This window comes from Oryzias latipes, chromosome 6, assembly GCF_002234675.1.
Source record: "Oryzias latipes chromosome 6, ASM223467v1".
Classification (NCBI taxonomy): Eukaryota; Metazoa; Chordata; class Actinopteri; order Beloniformes; family Adrianichthyidae; genus Oryzias; species Oryzias latipes.
The window spans coordinates 19,406,820-19,424,781 of record NC_019864.2 but is presented as its reverse complement, the minus strand read 5'-3'; the positions used below and the strand labels follow the sequence as shown (position 1 = coordinate 19,424,781).

The following is a 17,962-nucleotide window of genomic DNA, read 5'->3' as shown; positions in this document are numbered from 1 at the left end:
TTCCTTCTTTCTCCCACCTCCTGCACTGAGTCAAGTGGCAACCCCAGGACGGAGCTGGCCTTCCTCACCAGCTTCTCCAGCTTCTTTCTACCTGCTGCTGAGATAGAACAATTTCTTGAAAGCAAAACAAAACAAATATTTCCCCATATATTTGCATCACATCTATTTGAAATTAAGTTATCACAGTATGTTTTTCCCTAGATATGTTTTAATGATGTTCATGTACATTTCCTGTTCAGTGAAAAATAAGTGTCTTTTATTTTCTTTATTTGTTTATTAATAAAAAAAAAACTTTGCATAGCAGATGATTAAATTAGAACAGAGCTCTTCATTTCTGAAGAGCTCTATTCTAATTTAATCAAGGTCTAAATTCCAATCTCTTGAATGTCTTTGAATTTTCGTGCATTCAAAAAATAAATGAACTTTTGTCTCAACAGAGTTTTCACAGGAGCATAAGTTGTCATCCATATTAAATAGTTTTTATTAAATAAATCTTTACATGATAAAAAGCAGCCCTCAAACCCCCAAAAAGGCGGATTTAAAAACTGTCCAGTAGAGGGCAGTAGAGTACCGCTTGTATTTCTAACACCAACGAAGAAGGAGGCGAGTCTCATAAGCCAGCGACAGAGATGGCTGCCTATGCGCTGCTGCGCTCCATGTCATCCAGCTTTTCCTCTGTTTTACCTCTACTCTCCCGCTCTGGATCTCTGTCTCCTGCACCGCTGGCAGTCAAACCCCTTTTTCGAAGGACTTTGGCGTCTTCCAGCAGATTCTCTGCAGGTACATCACTGCGAAAATCGTTTAGAACAACTTGTTTAGCCAACATTTTTCGTAGCGAATCAAGATCATGGCATGCCGTGAAGTTGTTGCAGAAAGTGACATGTTTCGAGTCGACGCTCCTGCATTTCAGTGTCAAGAACCTGTCGGCTTTGTGTGCTGAGCTGTTGCTTTATTTTTATTTTTACAGCGCTTAAATTTACAGACAAACATGAATGGGTTCGAGTCGAAGATGACGGAATAGGGACAGTCGGCATAAGCAACTTTGCACAAGTACGTTTCAGGCCATGTGTTGACTCTGGCAGACGAGCTCGTGCTAAGTTCACACACGATCCCGGAATGTGCCGCACTTTGGGCTTTGACCTTGTCTTTGTTCGTTGGCAGGAAGCCCTGGGAGATGTAGTTTATTGTGGACTACCAGAAGTGGGGACACAGCTGGCCCAGCAAGGTATGAAGTTAGCTGGCAGATCTGAAGGAATATTATATCTTTTTTTACATTTTAAATGTAATATTCTGAAGTCATGAGGCTAAAAATAACAACTCTTGCAGTTGTTTATGGTTCATGCTTTATATTTTTACACTGGATGATTGAAGATTGCAAGTATTCTGCTCCACTCTTTTAATAAAGTTATTATTATTATTATTATTATTGAAGGACATTTTAAGAACGTTTTAATCTTTCTTATTGCTGGTGCCAATAACTGCATGCCTGGCCTTAACATGACATTCCTGAATTGATTCAATTTAGATCCATAAAGTTGATCAGTCTCATGCAACCCTATATTATTATTCAATTTAATATTGACCAATAAAAATCAATTAAGTTTGGGTGTAGCAATCAGATTTCACATTTAAGATTTTATTAAAAAAATGAGGAATTAAAAAAAAACATATGTAAATTTCAAGGTATAAGGTTTGCATAGTTAAAGTTAAACTGGTTTAAATCTTTTTTATTTTTGATTATTATAAAGTGCTGTATATTATGTAAAATTTTGGCTTAGTTTGTGAAATCCTCCATTGCAGATGAGTTTGGAGCTCTGGAAAGTGTCAAGGCAGCCAGTGAGCTTTATTCCCCATTAACTGGAGAAGTTGTAGAAGTTAATTCACTGCTGGCCGATAAACCTGGTTTGGTAAACAAGTCTTGCTATAAAGATGGTGAGTAATACTAACCATGCTGCTGACTTTGCTCTGTAAACAACAGATGGAAAAAATGGTGTTAGTATTTCTAAACTAGATTAACTAGTTACTGAAAAACTATGTTAAAAGATAACGAACACAGTTTTTTCACCAATTATTTATCGTACAGATGTTTCATTTGTTTGCTATGATCCTAAAAGGAAATCCTTTTAAGAATTATTATTGCTGGTATAAATAAATACTGTAGTTTTAGTTTAACACACTCTCTCATCAATCATCCTGCTATGTTACCTATAGCCAAGGCTGAAAGTAAGTCGGTACGGTCCGGTGCTGCATACCGGTATAAGATCTGGCGGAGGAACGCCGTACCAGCTGGAAGGCCAGCTGTGCGGCCGCTCTTTGCTGCTTTAACACACAAACAAAAGCAGCTGCGGGCTAAAACTGTGAACCAGGCAGGACTTTATCTCGTCATTTTAGCGTCTCTGTGGTTTTTAGTCTTATCATCACTACAAAATGTGATTTTCATCCCTCTTTCCTTTCACGTTATCCGCTTATTCTCTCATTTCCCCAAACACATTGAGCATTCGCGACTTGCAGGATACGTTCGATTTGTTGTCCGGGGGCACGGTCCCGAAGCGACTTTTGCCAATTGTTTTAAGTTATTTTGAGTTTGGCTTCAATTAAATCTGGTGATGAAACTATTATTTAAAAGTCTTTTAAAATATAACTGAGTGTAATAAGTGTTATTGTTGAATAAATACAGTGGCATTTGTCTCTTCGTTTTGAGTGTTCAAAGACCTTACAAAACATCTAAGGTGAGTTACCTTCTCAAATTTTAGTGGGTCGCGTCACAAATTATGGAAATAACAGTCAAAATCTTTGGCTGGTTTTCAATCTTTTCTTTTTAATCTGTTATGTATTTATTTGACCATGAGATGGCGCTCTCAGGACCAGTATAATGCTCTTTTTGGCCAGCCTGCTCCTCTATCCATCAGATTTGTAACAACATATTTGATAAAGATCAGTTATTTTTCAAAAGACTTTTAAATAATAGTTTCATCACCAGATTTAATTGAAGTCATAGTCTAAATAACTTTTTTTTTTTTTAACTTGTCCTGTCCAACATCTGGGCAAACAGATGAGAGCTGAGGGCCTCTTGTGTTGGACATATTTTACTTTAAAAACAGGGGTTATGAATCTTTTGACAAACCAGAGGTATGTCTGAATAACCCCTTTTGTAATCGAGGCCAAACTTTACTAATTTTAATCATATTTGAAACTCTTTTGTGTTGGACCGGACTTAAAAGGAAAGGGGGGAAGAAGAGAGAGGGATATTAGAGATTGGGGGATAGGAGGATGATTATGGGGGGGGCAGGCAGCAGCAGATACAGAACAACCGCCCCCCAGGCGATCCCATCCGTCACCCAGGCCAGGGCCAGCCGGACCGCCACAAGGCCCCAAGAGACAGAGAGCAGGGAGGCAGCCGGAGACAGAGAGCGCAGCCCCGGCCCAAGGAGAGCAGCCCCCCCGCCGCACCGGGAGGGCCCAACGCAAGGCCCCGTCCGAGAGGAGCGCCCACAACCCCAGACGAGCACCTCATCACCACCCAGGAGTTCTGGGCATCCCCCCGCCCCAACCCCACGTACGAGCCAGGACCCCCCAAGGGAGACCCGGCCCGCGCTCCAGGCAGCCACCCACCCAGCCCATGGTTGGTCCATGAAGGAGCAAGGCAGGGGCCATCCGCCCCCGCCCAGGAGGAGGGCACCCAGGAGAGAAGGGGGTCCACAAGAGGTGTTGTAAACATGGCCCGACCAGGCTCAGCCACAGTTGGAAATTTGGCACCCAGGGGCCAGGACCAGAACTCACACCACAGGGACACGGACACCCCCCAAAAACATATTTTCATATTTTTGGCACAAATGGAACCTCATAGGATTGATCATCTTTAGCTGTCATCACACATGTGTTGTCTGCTGTAATGCACATGGTCATTTTGACCTTGTGGTAAAATAAACCTACAGTGTCTTAATCTAAATGGTCTTTTCTAATATCAATATAATTGATAGATTTACGTTGGCGTCATTTGTTACAGTACCGGCATTAACAAAACTCTACTTTCACCCCTGCCTATATCTTTTAGCAAAATGGGTTGGCCTTCAATTTGTATGAAATGCAAAGCTAATTATTTCTTATAATCAAATTAAAAACTAGACCAAAAATATCACAAATATACAAGGAACTCATCCAGCTTTACAAAGGAAAAGATAATTAAGCAATGATATGAATCAGTGAAGTAGAAATGAAGGTGGAATAAAATCAGGATTATCAAGAGTCCTGCTGTCAGTTCTCTTATTGGAGAACAGATGGCAGTGTTCTCCATTATTCAAAGCATTAGGAGCAAAACACCTTTAGTTGAGGTCAGATGTCTTTTTTTATATGGAATTTTTAAATATCTTTATGCTGCTGCATCATATAGTTGCATTTCCAAGTTTCATTGTTGAATTCTAATGTATTTGCCTGTAATCTTCTCTGAAAGCGCTCTGCTTTTTTTTTTTGGCATTAAGCATCTTTGACCTTGACTCACGGCTGAACCTGATTCCCTTATAGGTTGGCTGATGAAGATGACCATTGCCAAGCCTGCTGAGCTTGACAGCCTAATGGATGAGGCAGCGTATGAGAGATACATCCGCTCCATTGAAGATTAACCCAGCAGTTCTGCATACCCTCCTCCCTTCAAAATGACTGGCAGTAGATGTGCCTGTCACTTACAAACGCTTTATGAGGAGCTGTGGAGCTTCCCAGCTCCAGGCTGCTGAAGTGCCAGTGTATTAGATCAGTTAACTTTAGGGAATCTTTTGCCTACTGTGAGGTCTTTAGCGGGCATGTCTGCCTGCCTGCATCGACTAAAAACAGCCAGTGTTGTGATCTAGCTGCCTTGAATCCCCAAACAGTGGTGATGGTGACCTAATGTATGTAGATTAATTTCCAGTTCATGTCAATGACATATTTTTGACACTATAGAATTCTGATTTAGAACACTGTTAAATGAGAAATGCACTTTTTTCTTTGTATTAATGTCGTTAGCATGCACTGGAGGTTTGACAGTTGAACTGTGCACATGGGACCTTTACAATTAGAAAATAAACATTTCCTCGTGGGTTCTTAACTTTGTCGTAGTTTATTTCCTAGCATTTCAAATGCACATAAAAACCAAACTATTTACTCCTTTAGCACACAAACCTTGGATCATGGTTGGCATTATTCCTCTTTGGAAATATAAAGTCACACCATAAATACAAAAAAAGGTAAAATCCTACTCAAAAATAGATGTTTCTGTCTGTATAAGGTAACAGATTGATTTAAATTTTTTATATACCAGATCCCAATTAGTTTTCTTAAGTGCTTTAACAGTACTCGTCCCTATCCCTACATCACTTAGAATTCAGGAATTTAATATAAAACAGAGGACCGAATTGAAGACTGTTTTAAGGTGTTTGTCCTGATAGGCTGTAGATCAGGGGTGCCCACACCTTTTTGGCATGCAAGCTACTTTTGAGGCAAGCGCCAAAAGATCTACCAATATATACACATAACCTGCACAATAAATCGCAAGTTTTATATAAAAAAAAATGAGGCCAGAGTAGAGACAAAATGTAACCTAGGATTCTGCAGAAAGTCCTGCCATGAGTACTTGTTTCACAACATGGTGGATTTTCCTCATATAGCTTCATATTTATGGAACTCTTGAGTCTCTTATTTTATCTTTTTCCTATGAAGTGACCGCCCCACCAGGAACTATGGAGAACCTGTCTTTGGCTGTTGGAGTTCGTCTGGCTCTCCCCTGAGTGGAAGGAGGCGGGGGAAGCCCTTCCATCCTGCGGTAGTCCCGCTCGAGCCTCTCCAGCCTCTGCGTTCCCTCGTGCATCACGCTGGCGGTAAAGTCTCTTTGGTTAAGAAAGGCAATGGTCTCATCCCTCTTGCGGCTCACATATCCTTTAAGGACAGCGTTATAAGGGTTCGATGCCGCGTCTGGATCGTCTTGCTGATACTTGAATTCCATGCGGGTGATGACAGGGAGCAGAAACTGCTTTCCCACAGCTCCATCCCTCTGGGACAACCCCAGGGCCTCGGCGACCAGCCGGGGGGGCAAAGGCACCAAGTCGCAGCCTGAGCGCTTGTCCACGAACTGTCCAAATTCTTTACGCACTGAAGCTACATCCTGCAGGGACTGATTTCTCCGCTCCTCCAGGTCGACAACTATTCGTTCAGGAAATGTCTCGCCAAACACCACCTCTAAACAGACAGGATTTACATTTTAAGTCAGTAAAATATGTTTGGATAATTCTAAGAGCAGATTCATTTGACAACAATTAATAAACTCCTCACTTGCTCGCCGCAGCATGGACGCAGGACATTTCCAGGGTTTGTGGATGAGCTCATCCGGAAGATCTGCCAGTTCTGGGCACCATTTTCTGACGTAGTGGCCATAGGGGTCACAGGTCAGTGCTGCATCAACAGGATGCATGACAAAGTTCCAGTGGTCCAAGCCACACATGCCTCCATTCTGCCACATCATCGCATCAATGGCAACATCGGCATCCACCAGGGTGTCCTAAACGTGCCAAGGTTTGTTTTGGTCAAGTTATTTTTTTTTGGCTAATGTAAGATGGGAGAACGTGAAGGATAGAATTTTACCTGAAACCAGCGATAGCCTTCCTGCCATGGAAGATGGAGATATGCAATGAGAAAAGATGCCACCACGTGTCTCATGTAGTTGTTCATCCAGCCGGTCAGCCACAGCTGCCGCATGGCTGCATCAACCAGAGGGTAGCCTGTTTTACCTCGCTGCCAGGCTTTGAGGTGGCTGCGATCCGTGTTCCACCTCAGCGCCTGTAAAAACCACAGAATCAAGAATGTAATCTCTGCAAAAAGCTCTTTTAAAAAATCAGGAATTAAGACATTCTCCAACCTTATATGGAGGTCTGATGGATTCCCAGGGAAGATCGGGAAACAGCGTTAACTGCCAGTATGCCAAATCCCTCCACGCCAGTTTGCGTTGAAATTTTGGAGACCGGCAGCGTGCTCCTTTGGCGTCCCACAGGAGCCAGCGTGGACTGAGCTGGCCAAAGTGAAGGTAGGGAGACAGGCTGCTTGTGTTTGGAGCATCTGCCCTGCCAGACTCTTTTTCATATCTGTACACACCTGAAACGCACGGAAAGATGCTGCTCTGTACATGCACTGGAGTCCGGTGGCGTTCCTCCAGAGATTCCAAGAATCGCTGACCATAAAGCTAGAGAGGTCTCACCATCACGAAGAAAGTTGTCAAGCCTAGCATGAGCTCCGTCTTCACTAAAGTCCCAGGACTTTCGAATGTTGGCAGCCCAATCAATCTAAAGCAAGAAAATACTTTTAGAAGACTTTCAGGACTGCATGGTTTACGTTAGGAGCGTGGCAAAGATTTGTTCCCTCACTGTTGTGCCGTCTTTCCTGCGGGGCATGCGTGCCAGACCGAGTGCCTCCAAAGGGACACCCTGTGGCCAACAGGAAGGTGTTGGAAGAGATTGTGGGGGGTCCAGAGGAACCCCTATAGCAGACCCTGGATTCTGTTTACAACAGCTCATGAAGTGAGAAACGGAACCTATTCCTACATGACAGGAGGAAGCAATAATTAGTTGTATCCTAATTTAACTCTGATCAAAACGCGTATTTTAGAATTGTTATAGAAAACCGTCAAACTTTGACTAACCTCTGAGTCCCACCCCTACCGTGCTAACAGAGTAAGGGTCTCTGAGGCAGTAGGAGGGAAAAATCCTGCACTGGACACCTTCTTTCTGCAGAGTCGACTCTACCATATCGTCCCTTTCCTTCAGCCAGGGTTCATACAAGGCATTAGCCAATAATGTTTTTGCTCCAGTCTCCTTCACCAGCTGTTTTAGGGTTGGCAGAGAGCATTTCTCCTCTCCATCTGCCTTCAGAAAAGTGAGACGGCTGCCAATGTGGTTCAGAGAGGTGCAGATACAAGCCAAAGCCTGATGAAGCCAATATTTGCCTGGCAAAAAATAAGAAAACAATGATAATTAAATGACAACTAGCATAAAAGCATATAGAAAGTTTTCATATTGTTTTTCCTTTTTCATTGTTTTTCTCAGCAACTTACTAGCTCCCCCTGCAGCCACTGTAACTCCTGGGCCCTCCTCCTCTTCTGGGCTCCATATGAAGATGGGGATGACGGGTGCATCCATTTCTAGTGCTGCATTAAGAGCGGGGTTGTCACACAACCTCAAGTCCCTCCTGAACCAAAGCAGAACGGGTGGAGATGCTGATGGAGAACCGGGTAATCCTACAAGACTGGCCGCTCCTTTTCTCCGCTTCCGTCTGCTCTTTGAGCGCTTTGGTTCCTCAGGTTGATTCAGAGTTTGATCTTTCGCGAGGTTTTGAGGTTCTTTGAATGCATCTTGCTTGGTTTGTGCTTGGTTTTCGTGTGTGCCTCTCTGAGGGGCAATATCCCGACTTTCTGAATTGGGGCTCTCCTTGCTTTTGAGTCCAGATTTTGCCACTGGGTCATTTTCTCTGCCGACTTGGTCTTCTGGCTTAATTGAGCTCTTCTCCAGGGACATGGAAGCTGAATTCAGTTGAAATGGGCCGCTTTGGTTGGTTCTGACCTCAGCCTGCATGTGCTGTGTTGACGGCTGTTGATCTTCCATCTCCATAAGAGACAAAGCCAAAGCAAGCTCCAGGTCATCATCTTCAGTCTAGAGGTAAAATGGAATAACACATTATCTTCATTAAGGTTTGTTTCAGTTTTTCTCTGGAAAGGTAATATTTTTAGTCATTACTTTTGTCTTTTAAATGAATAAAGTATTTCAAGCTTCAGCTTAGTTAATGTTTTGACAGTTTATTGAGCTTAATAAAGCCTTTGCAAAGGCTTAAGTGTTGTCACAACTCATTTGAAATGATTGCAACTTAACATTTATGAAATCTGGGCTGGATTCAATATCAATTACATGTATTTATTTTAGTTTATTGGATTTTTTTTCAGCCTAAAATGTGTTTTCCATTGTTTCTTTATAAGAAAATATAATTTTATACATGAAAGTTTGACCTTTTGTAGTTTATAATCACTAGTTACCAGAAAAGTTTTCATCTCCAACAAAACTAACAAAATATTTAGAAGACATATTTACATCACAAGAAATTGTAAATTAAATCAAATAGTGAATCAAAATTGAATGGTTTGAATTGTGCCTGTTACCCAGCCTTTTTTCATTTTTATATATTTAATGCATTAGTTTACCCAAGGATTAGTCACTGTTGTCCTTAAAAAAAATCCCACATAAACATAATGTAAATAACTGCCTCCTCCCAGCATTAGGCAGCTTCGCACCTTTATTCCAGCAGACATATAAACATGACGGACAATTTTAAGACTTGATTTGAACTGAAATACAAAGACTTTAATTAAAATTGGCGTAGGCTTTCAAAAAAGGCACGCTGTGACCAAATGCACCCGCCTGAGATGCGTTTCAAATTAAATTAAACTTTATTTATAAAGCACTTTTCCCATTAAAAACAAATTAAATATTAAAACGAGCACGAAAAATTAAATAGAGCCCCTTTCCCCAGACCTACACACAACTTCCACCCCTTTTGACAGGACAATTTATAAAGACATAATACATGAAAAATGTAAAAAAAATTTAAAAGACACCAAGACATGTCAGCAAATACAAGCTAAAATAATTGTGCACGCAAACAAGAATACAAACCAATCAGCTTTTAGAAGAACAAAAAAAAACGCCTCCACGTGATTGGCTGATTGGATCTTATTTGCATAAACGTCCAGGTGTGCTGGTGTTACCCCTTTAACAGTCCCCTTTTACGGTAATAATTTGTTCCATTTCATTTTCTCCTGCTTTAGTAAATAGCTAGTTTACATGTTCAACACCGAAAATACATGCAAGCTACTAGCCGTTAGCCTCAAGAGCACAAGTAACTTATTTAAGAAATAATAATTTAAATCGTCACTTTTTGTTTTGATTTTTTGTGGAAATTCCCCTTACCTATTAGAAATGTAAACAGTTAAGAAGAAAACAAGGAAATCGGTTTACAGCAAGATTTGCAAGCAGCTCACTAATAATAATTATATTACGAAAGATTTAAAATAGCCTAAACACGTTTTTAATTGACGTAAATACACAAACATAAGACGGATGTTTTTTGTAGAATCTTTCTTAGCCCTGTCTGAACATTTAAGACAGGCTTTAGATGGTAAACCTTCTAGGTTTGACCACAACTTACCTTAGAAAAGTATTCTTCGTAGATTAAGGTGAGCGTGGAGTGAACACTAGTGTTGGCAGTGGACAGAGGCTTGATGAGTGTCTGGAACACCGAGTAAGTCTCACGATGACCCAGGACAGACAAACAGATCGCAAAGAACCCTTCTGGATCTTCTCGACCTGCCAGGACTTCCTTCAGCATCTCACTCACCAGAGCTTGGTCACTCTTTGAAGGCGGCATATTTAAGTGGACGGCAGTAACAAGGTTTGCGAAAAAGATTAACAGGTTTGGACAGACGTGTCCCAGGTGCCTGCCTCTTCGTGTAAAACACGAGCGCGTGTTACCAAACAGCAGCTGATTTGGAGTTACACAAGGCACGTGCCAGACTTTGTGTAACCTGCAAAGCTGCAGATTTGTAATGATGGACGATCTCCGGTAGGGGGCGCACAAGTCTAACAAATCAAAACCATGTTAAGGAGGCAAGTGTGTGTAGCTGTGTGTGAGTGCAGTGTGCAGTAAAAAAAAATTGATAACATTTGAATAAGTTAATAAACACTTGCCTTAATAAATGCTTCAGTAAAGTAACTTCTTAGCCATTAAAAATGTTTATATATTTATATATATATATATATATATATATATATATATATATATATATATATATATATATATATATATATATATATATATATATATATATATATATATATATATATATATATATATATATCTCTTGTGCTATCTTAGATGACCCCACCCTTGTATTGACGTGTTATTCCTACCATGATAAAGTTAGAAAGACTTCAAGTAATCCATGGACACCAGTGAAGACCACAAATCATTGAAGAAAAAGGTTCAGCGCACTGTCTAGTGGGTCTAGATGACCCCACTCCCAACGTTAAAGTGCCTAGGATGGCACAAGGGTTACATAAAAAATCGTGACATAAAGGCTCTTCCTTTTCGGGTGTTCGTCTGAAATGTGGCTGAAAAACAAAGCAAGGAGACAGCCAACCTAAAAGTGAATGTTTAATCTCTTTCAGTGTTTGCGTTGTTGGAGGCCTGCAAAGTAATTGATTTTTTTAATGAGACAGAGACTACCTTTTGGATGTGCACAGCAGGGAACAGTGATTTGTGACACCGTGGATCAAACTATTAATCAGCTGGCGAGCCGCATCTAGTCTGTGATGCTGGGAGCCAAAGACGGAGGCTCTGCAGTCTCTGTCGTTCTGAGGGGATACGTGAACAGCTGTTGGGGTATATGAAGGGACAATGTGCTGAGAGTTGTGGTATGTGAGGAGGGCACAAGAAAAAGAGAGTAGGAGAAAGAGATTGAGAGAGAGGGAGAATCAATAGTGTTTAGACAGAGAAGTGGAGTCTAAGTGTGTGATCAATAGAGAGCAGAGAGGAGAGATTAGCTGCTTTTCTCTCTCAAACTAACACTGACAAATTGGTGAATTGGTGTATCGGCCTTTGGGCTAAACGGATTGACCTGCTGTTTCCATGTTCTGCCGTGTACTGTCAATAAAGATCTGTGTTCATTGTGACTCTCAATGAAGAGAGTGAATGAAGCACCAGAGAAGGGGGGGAAAGGGTAGAAAAGTGCAGCCCAGGTGTGCATCCTGCCTTGATGCCCACACAGTCTCCTCACCTCTGTCTTATAAACACATCCGTGTACTCACATGGGCTTCCTCATGCACACTGTTATAAAACCATAATGACATCTCCGGGAAAATTAATGGAAAGACAGATTAAAAACTAAGTGAGGAGAAACGGGGCAGTGGTGTAACTATTTGCAACTCATAAATCATTCTGACACACCCACGCACGTGTAGACACACACCCAGACCCAAACACACACACACACACACGTACTGTAATTAACCACAGGCTATTTACTCTCTCCTGCTGTAAATTAGACATGCAGACACAGTTATTACATTAGGGGAATCTGCCATGCAGAATGCTAACACAAGGAGGAGGGGACACTCAAACACACACAAAAAAAGCCTCATACAACATAAACACACACATACATGTACACAAGGCAAGGGCTGTGGAAGAATCACAGACTGACGGGGGTGAAAATGAAGCTTCAGCCCAGAGAATAGGGCCCCCAGCTCTTTGTTCCCTGCTGCATTTCATTATGTGAAATGCCAGCCGACACGCACGAGACACACACAGACACACGCAAAGCACCTCCCCCTTCCCTAAAGCAATCTGCCTGCACTCTATGCACACCCAAGAAGTAAAAAAAAAAAGAGAAAATAGAGATACTGCGTCAGTGCCATTCATCGGCATATGGACTTGGTCATGGAAAACGTGTCTGCGTGGTCATATTTAAATTGGTCCAGAAGCCACTCTTTGAAAGGACTGTTTCCCCCTAATCTAAAGCAAAAATGTATGTGCAAAAGGAAAATGAGGACTAGATTGAAGCAAGCGTTGATACCCTGTCTAAACTTGTTTTAATTTAGTTTGTTTTTTAGCTATTTTCTTTTCCAGCATTCCTTCTGTTTGTGTCCTCTCATTCCCCCATGCCTTCCTCACCCTTCTCTGTCCCTCTGTTTTCCCACGGTGATCAATAGCTCATTACAATCATTGACTGTGGCTCGTCAGCACCTGTTAAGGTTTGCAGAGGCAGAAAAAGAGAATGCATCTAAGAGTGTGTGTTTTCTTCTCGAGCATCTTATAATAAATAAGAGGATAAAAAGGTAAAACTTGACATTTGAGTGGTTGTTTTCTAATGCATGTCCATTGCTGCGGGCGTCTAGTTTGCAGGTGTCTAGTTTGCCGCTGCTTTATGATCTGTGGTGCTGGAGAACATCTTATTATGCAATGCACGTGGGTACCTTGGTTTGTTGCTATGGTGATTGCCAAGGGAGCCAGAGTATTATAGATGTTTATCCTAGACAGAATAAGGTTTCTTTCTGTGTATTGGGGCACGCTTCATTTTACCATAAAATTTGACCAAATGTTAAGATCAACACAGCAGCAAGAAGAAAACAAAAGGAGAAAAAAAGAGGACAGCAATGTCAACCCCTGATACATTTACGCTTCTTGTGCATGGTTGAGAAAAAAACTTGTTTGAAATATGAAGTCAATAGTCTGATATATACTTGCAGGATTTATTTTTGGAGATGACAACCTGTATTTGCTTTGAAAATAGGAAGAAAAGTAAAAGAAACAATGGCTAGAACATAGATTCATTACAGTATGGGGTCCCAACCAAAAAAAAAAGAGAAAATTGGCAGAAGAGTGTGTAGATTCAAGCAAATGGGGATAAAATAATGGCAGATTGAATAGTGAACAAGTCTCTTAGCCTATGCATAAATTACACACCTCATTTACATATTCATTATGTTTTGTGTTCTAATGAGAGTATTTGCTTAATAGCTTCTCCAACACTGGCAGCTTTTGTTTGACTGCAGAGAATCCAAAGTGCGAAAAAAAGAGGAAAAAAACACACAAAAGACCATGGGTCATTTTGTTAAAACGAGGAAGGTCAGTGGTACACTATTTGCTGATAATTGCATCAATCATAGAGCTGTACAGTGGGTGTTTGACTAAACACAACCTGCTCAAGGCTCTTAGAAGTGTGAAGTGAACACACGTGGAGGGGGTTGGTAAAAGTTAATTAAAACAACACAGCTTTCTCCAGCTTTCTCGATGCTCTCTTCGTCCATCTCCTAGCGTCTCTGTGGAATAAGTAACTGCTGCTGTAATTACCTACAGGGCAGTCATCTTCATGTGGTAAAATAATCCTTCAAATGGCAATACACAGTGCAGATTTGTGCAGCTTCTTTATAAATGAAAAGTTGTATAATCTTTGATAAAGTAATGATGCAATGAATGATTTAGAGAGTGACTGAATAAAAGTAGTGCACGAGAACGGGTGGAAAATGTACAGGGGGAAGGGCAATGGAGGGATGAGCTGCAAATGAGCGAGCGGTGGCAGGTTGGCACGGTGCCATCCAGTCAGGACTTGAGCAGGGGCGGGCATGGGCGAAGGGGCGAAGGGAATTGCAACAAACGAGAGAAAAAGACCTACATACAGCTACTACGATGCCTCCTTGGCACAGTCGTGACAGGGTGTCGTGAACACGCGATGGGGAAGAGAAAAGTAAACACGACGAACGTTCGACGATGGCACAGCAATGGGATGCCAGCTTGACGTGGATGACTTCGATTTCGATGGATAAGGAAGCCACAGAAAAAGGTTAAGAAGGCAAAAAATGGCGCTGAAAAGATGCCCATCCGGATCGTTGATCACACGATGAAGAATGCCACTGGAAAATACTTCAACCTTTCTGCTTTCTGACTGTTGACGTTATCTCTGCCAGCTGTGCCAGCCAGCGACGGTGCCAGTGTGCATCCATGGCGCACCCGAAGCGTTCAGACCAGATGGTGGAAATCGTGTTAGTCAAAAACAAGAGAACAAACCTCTGAGGATTTTCTCGTTTTGTTTGTCCAGACAAAGCCAAGAAGAAGTGCCAAGGCGATAGTTACCAGCGGTCGCTGTGGCATCCATTCGCGGGCATCAAGGGCAAAGGATAAAGATGGCATCCTGCCAAGGCAACATAATGCGCACATTTGTAAACAGAAGTCTCCATACGGTGAGCAGCGCATTTTGGATACTTTAAATGTTTTTGGCGAAGACATCCCCTCAAGGGAAAGGCTAAAAACAAATGTGGCATCATGCCAAACGCAAACTGTGAAGCATTAACCAGTACCATCAAAGCCTGTCCAAAATCGCAGTATGTGCCAGCACAAATTTGTGCCAAACGTTTAACAACCAACCAACAGATGCAGCAGAGAATGGGACAAAAGCCATTTCCTGGGTGCCAATCTGCTCCGTGCCCACTTCTGTACTGAATGGATCTTATTGCCCATTACAATGAAGTAAAAAGAAGGATTAAGCCATCTCATTGTGGAGAAGAAAGCAATCAGAAAACAGGGAAGAATGAAGAAATAGAGTCCTACAAAGAAGGTTTTAGGAGAGGACTTTGGGAAGCATTTATTTAATGAAGAACAGTGGGAGACAGGAGACAGAGATGATGAAGAGCCACTTTTCCTGAACTTTTACACCTGGGATCTTCTTACAGGGATATCCCTTCAGACTGCAACTGTCCTACAAGGAAGATGTGTTTGGAAAATCTCATTGGAGTTAAGCTGAGTTTTACCATTGCCAGTCTGGAGGGGTGTTGCAGCCAACAGGGGCGGGCAACTGTCTGGGCATCTCATTTACAGCTAATTAACAACCACACACTAATTCTACCAGCCAATCATAATTAGTGATTTAATCGCTTGTCATCGCTCTTTTACGCCCCCCACCAAATCATGGCTTCTACCAGGAAAGCATGTGGATAAGCTAAGAAATGCAGGATCCCCCCACCACCACCTCTTTTTCTTCCTTTTTCCTTCATCCCTGGCTCCAGACTCCAGTGGGATCTTAATTAAGCCCGGGCTTCATTATGCAAATGGAGTACAATAAACGACAGAGGAGGTGAAGCAGGATACAGCCTAAAACGGAACGGGAGGGAGAGCACTCCAAGTGGGAAAATGAAATGTGGAACGCTAACAAAATCTTTTGTATGATGTTATTGTTGCAGCATGAATGTCCTCACTCTTCGGTTACAGTATGTCGTGTGAAAGCTAGCATCTCACTCTGATGCTCCTCCGTTGGGAAAACCTCTCTAAAATAACACTGGATATTCGGAATGTCACCTCTCACAAAGAAAATTCATTGGGGAACCGGGACAACAAACCCCTTAATATCACAGCTGGCTGTTGTCGTGGATACAGAAGGAGATGGTAGACATGGGGGAAAGAGGCGTAGAGAAACACTGACAGTGGTAGCTGCACGGGAGCTAATGTCATCTTGGTTTAATCATCGCAAGGGATCGTGAGGTTCATGAAAATTCATTTGCATATCATTAAATAGAGAGTGGTTATTTGGTCTGGGCTGCCAAAATAGAATTGGGTAAAGGAAGAAGAAAAAAAAGAAAATGGAAGGGCTCATTATTAAACAGCAATGTTTTATAGTCTGCCAGCCAATTCATTTAATTTGGGCATAATTAAAATGTGTCAGACTCAATCAATCATGCCACCAGTGATACTATCTATATATCACCCTGGAAAAAATTTTAATCACTAGATGTGCAGTGCTACTGCTTGCAATAACAGTCATCAACTGACTTATTTAGCTCTCCTTTAACTTGACAAATCTTTCATTTTTGTGTCTATTTATCAAAGCACTTAAAGAAACTTTAGTGCAATGTGTCAAAACACATTTCTGACAGGTGGCAATGTCACCCAGTGTTTGTCATCAACAGAAAACCTCTTGTGGTCTTCTTGATCCGAGCAAGACGCTGTCCAGGAAGCAATGATGTAGGTGCATGCCTATGTGTATTTCTCATTTGCGTAAGTGATGTAATTAGACCACCCTTTCACATGCAGATCAGTTTGACAACATGGCAATCACTCTCGCACACTTTACAGCGGTGCATACAGCCAGCCAAACACCACAATGCGCCGCCTGACCACCCCCATATCATGGAGAGTCTGTTGTCTGTGAGTGGAGTGTAAAGATTAACATAATCCAGCTAATAAGTGTGTGTAATATTCACACAGTGACGCGTGGCATAGACACTCTCCTGCTGATGCGTATTTGTATCTCATTATAGATGTAAAGTACTGTGGTTGGGGGTGTGGGGGGTGGCAGTGTGACAGGGGGATGGTGAGGGATCACAAAGTGTGGACCTGAACAATGAAAAGCAGTAAGTTATTCCGTCCACCATTTCAGAGAGAAATCTGTGTAATATGAAGACGGGTTATCAGAATACCTGAGAGAAAGAAAGGCAGACTTGTGACGTCTCTAAGAAATCAGGAACCGATTTAAAAAACATGCTGTGCAACCCCAAAAATGCACAGTGTATCTTCACTGTAGAATGTAAAATTTTTTATTGTATTTGCGCTTAAAGGCTACCTCGGTAAAATGATTGATCAGGATGGTGTGACGGCCATTAAAAAGTCATTTAAAAGATGGATAGGAACCACATTTCCAAATAAAAACCACTTTCTACCTGATGAAGTGCTGAACAAACTCTCTTTCAAAGACATTTACTGATCACTTCTGGGGTTAGAAGGAGTGTAAGGTGGAAAGCCGTGCACCAGCACTGGAAAAATTCTGTGGGAGGTAGGGCTTATCATTTTTAAAACCTCAACATAATTCTTTTTTAACATTGTATGTATATTTTTTCAATAAAAGGAAGCTTTTGTTAGTTTATTCTGGTATGTATCTGTGTACAAAATGGCAAAGACAGAGAAATAATGCCACAAACAGCCCTACATCTGCACACGCATATTGAAAATTATCCGGTAGCGCTGCGGGGCTTCAGATGAATCCTTATCCTCTGAAACAGAGGTGTGTCTGGATGCGCGAATATATTTCAGCTCTGTCTCTTTAACTCAGGGCGCCACCACAGCAGCATGCTTTGGGATTCATGCATAAACATGAGCTGGCCTTTCAAGCTCTCTCCTCACATAACCAATCTAAATCTAAATGAGCCCCCACTACAGATACACCAGCAGGCAATGACATTACACCCCCTCCTCGGCCCCGGCCCATCCCCCTACTCTATCCTGCTACCCCCAGCGACACACATACACCAGCAGGCAATAATTTCACGCTATCCCTCAATCCCCCCCCACACGCATGCACGTACCCCCTTTTGCCGCAACCCCACCAGCTGCACAGTACTCATTTGATTAAGAG

The 17,962-nt window shown here is 42.0% G+C and overlaps 2 protein-coding genes across 2 annotated transcripts; one reads left to right on the top strand and one right to left on the bottom strand.

Moving 5' to 3' along the window:
- Positions 1–590: 590 nt before the first annotated feature.
- Positions 591–5,080, top strand: LOC101155190 (glycine cleavage system H protein, mitochondrial). Its single transcript, XM_004069671.4, has 5 exons — positions 591–780; positions 968–1,050; positions 1,162–1,225; positions 1,801–1,932; positions 4,522–5,080. Exons 1-5 carry the CDS (start codon positions 630–632, stop codon positions 4,617–4,619), a joined length of 528 nt encoding a protein of 175 aa, XP_004069719.1. The 5' UTR covers positions 591–629; the 3' UTR covers positions 4,620–5,080.
- Positions 5,070–10,718, bottom strand: LOC101165802 (deoxyribodipyrimidine photo-lyase). The gene is made up of 9 exons (XM_011476188.3): positions 10,213–10,718; positions 8,072–8,666; positions 7,661–7,963; positions 7,386–7,558; positions 7,220–7,304; positions 6,884–7,116; positions 6,610–6,804; positions 6,301–6,526; positions 5,070–6,207 (listed from the first exon to the last, which is right to left on the bottom strand). The coding sequence occupies exons 1-9, from the start codon at positions 10,429–10,431 to the stop codon at positions 5,684–5,686; spliced, it is 2,553 nt and encodes an 850-aa protein (XP_011474490.1). The 5' UTR covers positions 10,432–10,718; the 3' UTR covers positions 5,070–5,683.
- Between the last annotated feature and the right edge of the window lie 7,244 nt (positions 10,719–17,962).

Bases quoted from the DNA above. Each gene is read 5' to 3' on its own strand.
- LOC101155190 (XM_004069671.4), top strand. From the start codon at position 630: ATGGCTGCCTATGCGCTGCTGCGCTCCATGTCATCCAGCTTTTCCTCT. The intron at 781-967 runs GTACATCACTGC...TTATTTTTACAG, and splicing joins TTCCAGCAGATTCTCTGCAG to CGCTTAAATTTACAGACAAA. The intron at 1,933-4,521 runs GTGAGTAATACT...ATTCCCTTATAG, and splicing joins CAAGTCTTGCTATAAAGATG to GTTGGCTGATGAAGATGACC.
- LOC101165802 (XM_011476188.3), bottom strand. From the start codon at position 10,431: ATGCCGCCTTCAAAGAGTGACCAAGCTCTGGTGAGTGAGATGCTGAAG. The intron at 7,559-7,660 runs GTTAGTCAAAGT...CCTGTCATGTAG, and splicing joins GGTAGGGGTGGGACTCAGAG to GAATAGGTTCCGTTTCTCAC. The intron at 6,208-6,300 runs GTGAGGAGTTTA...CTGTCTGTTTAG, and splicing joins GTCCATGCTGCGGCGAGCAA to AGGTGGTGTTTGGCGAGACA.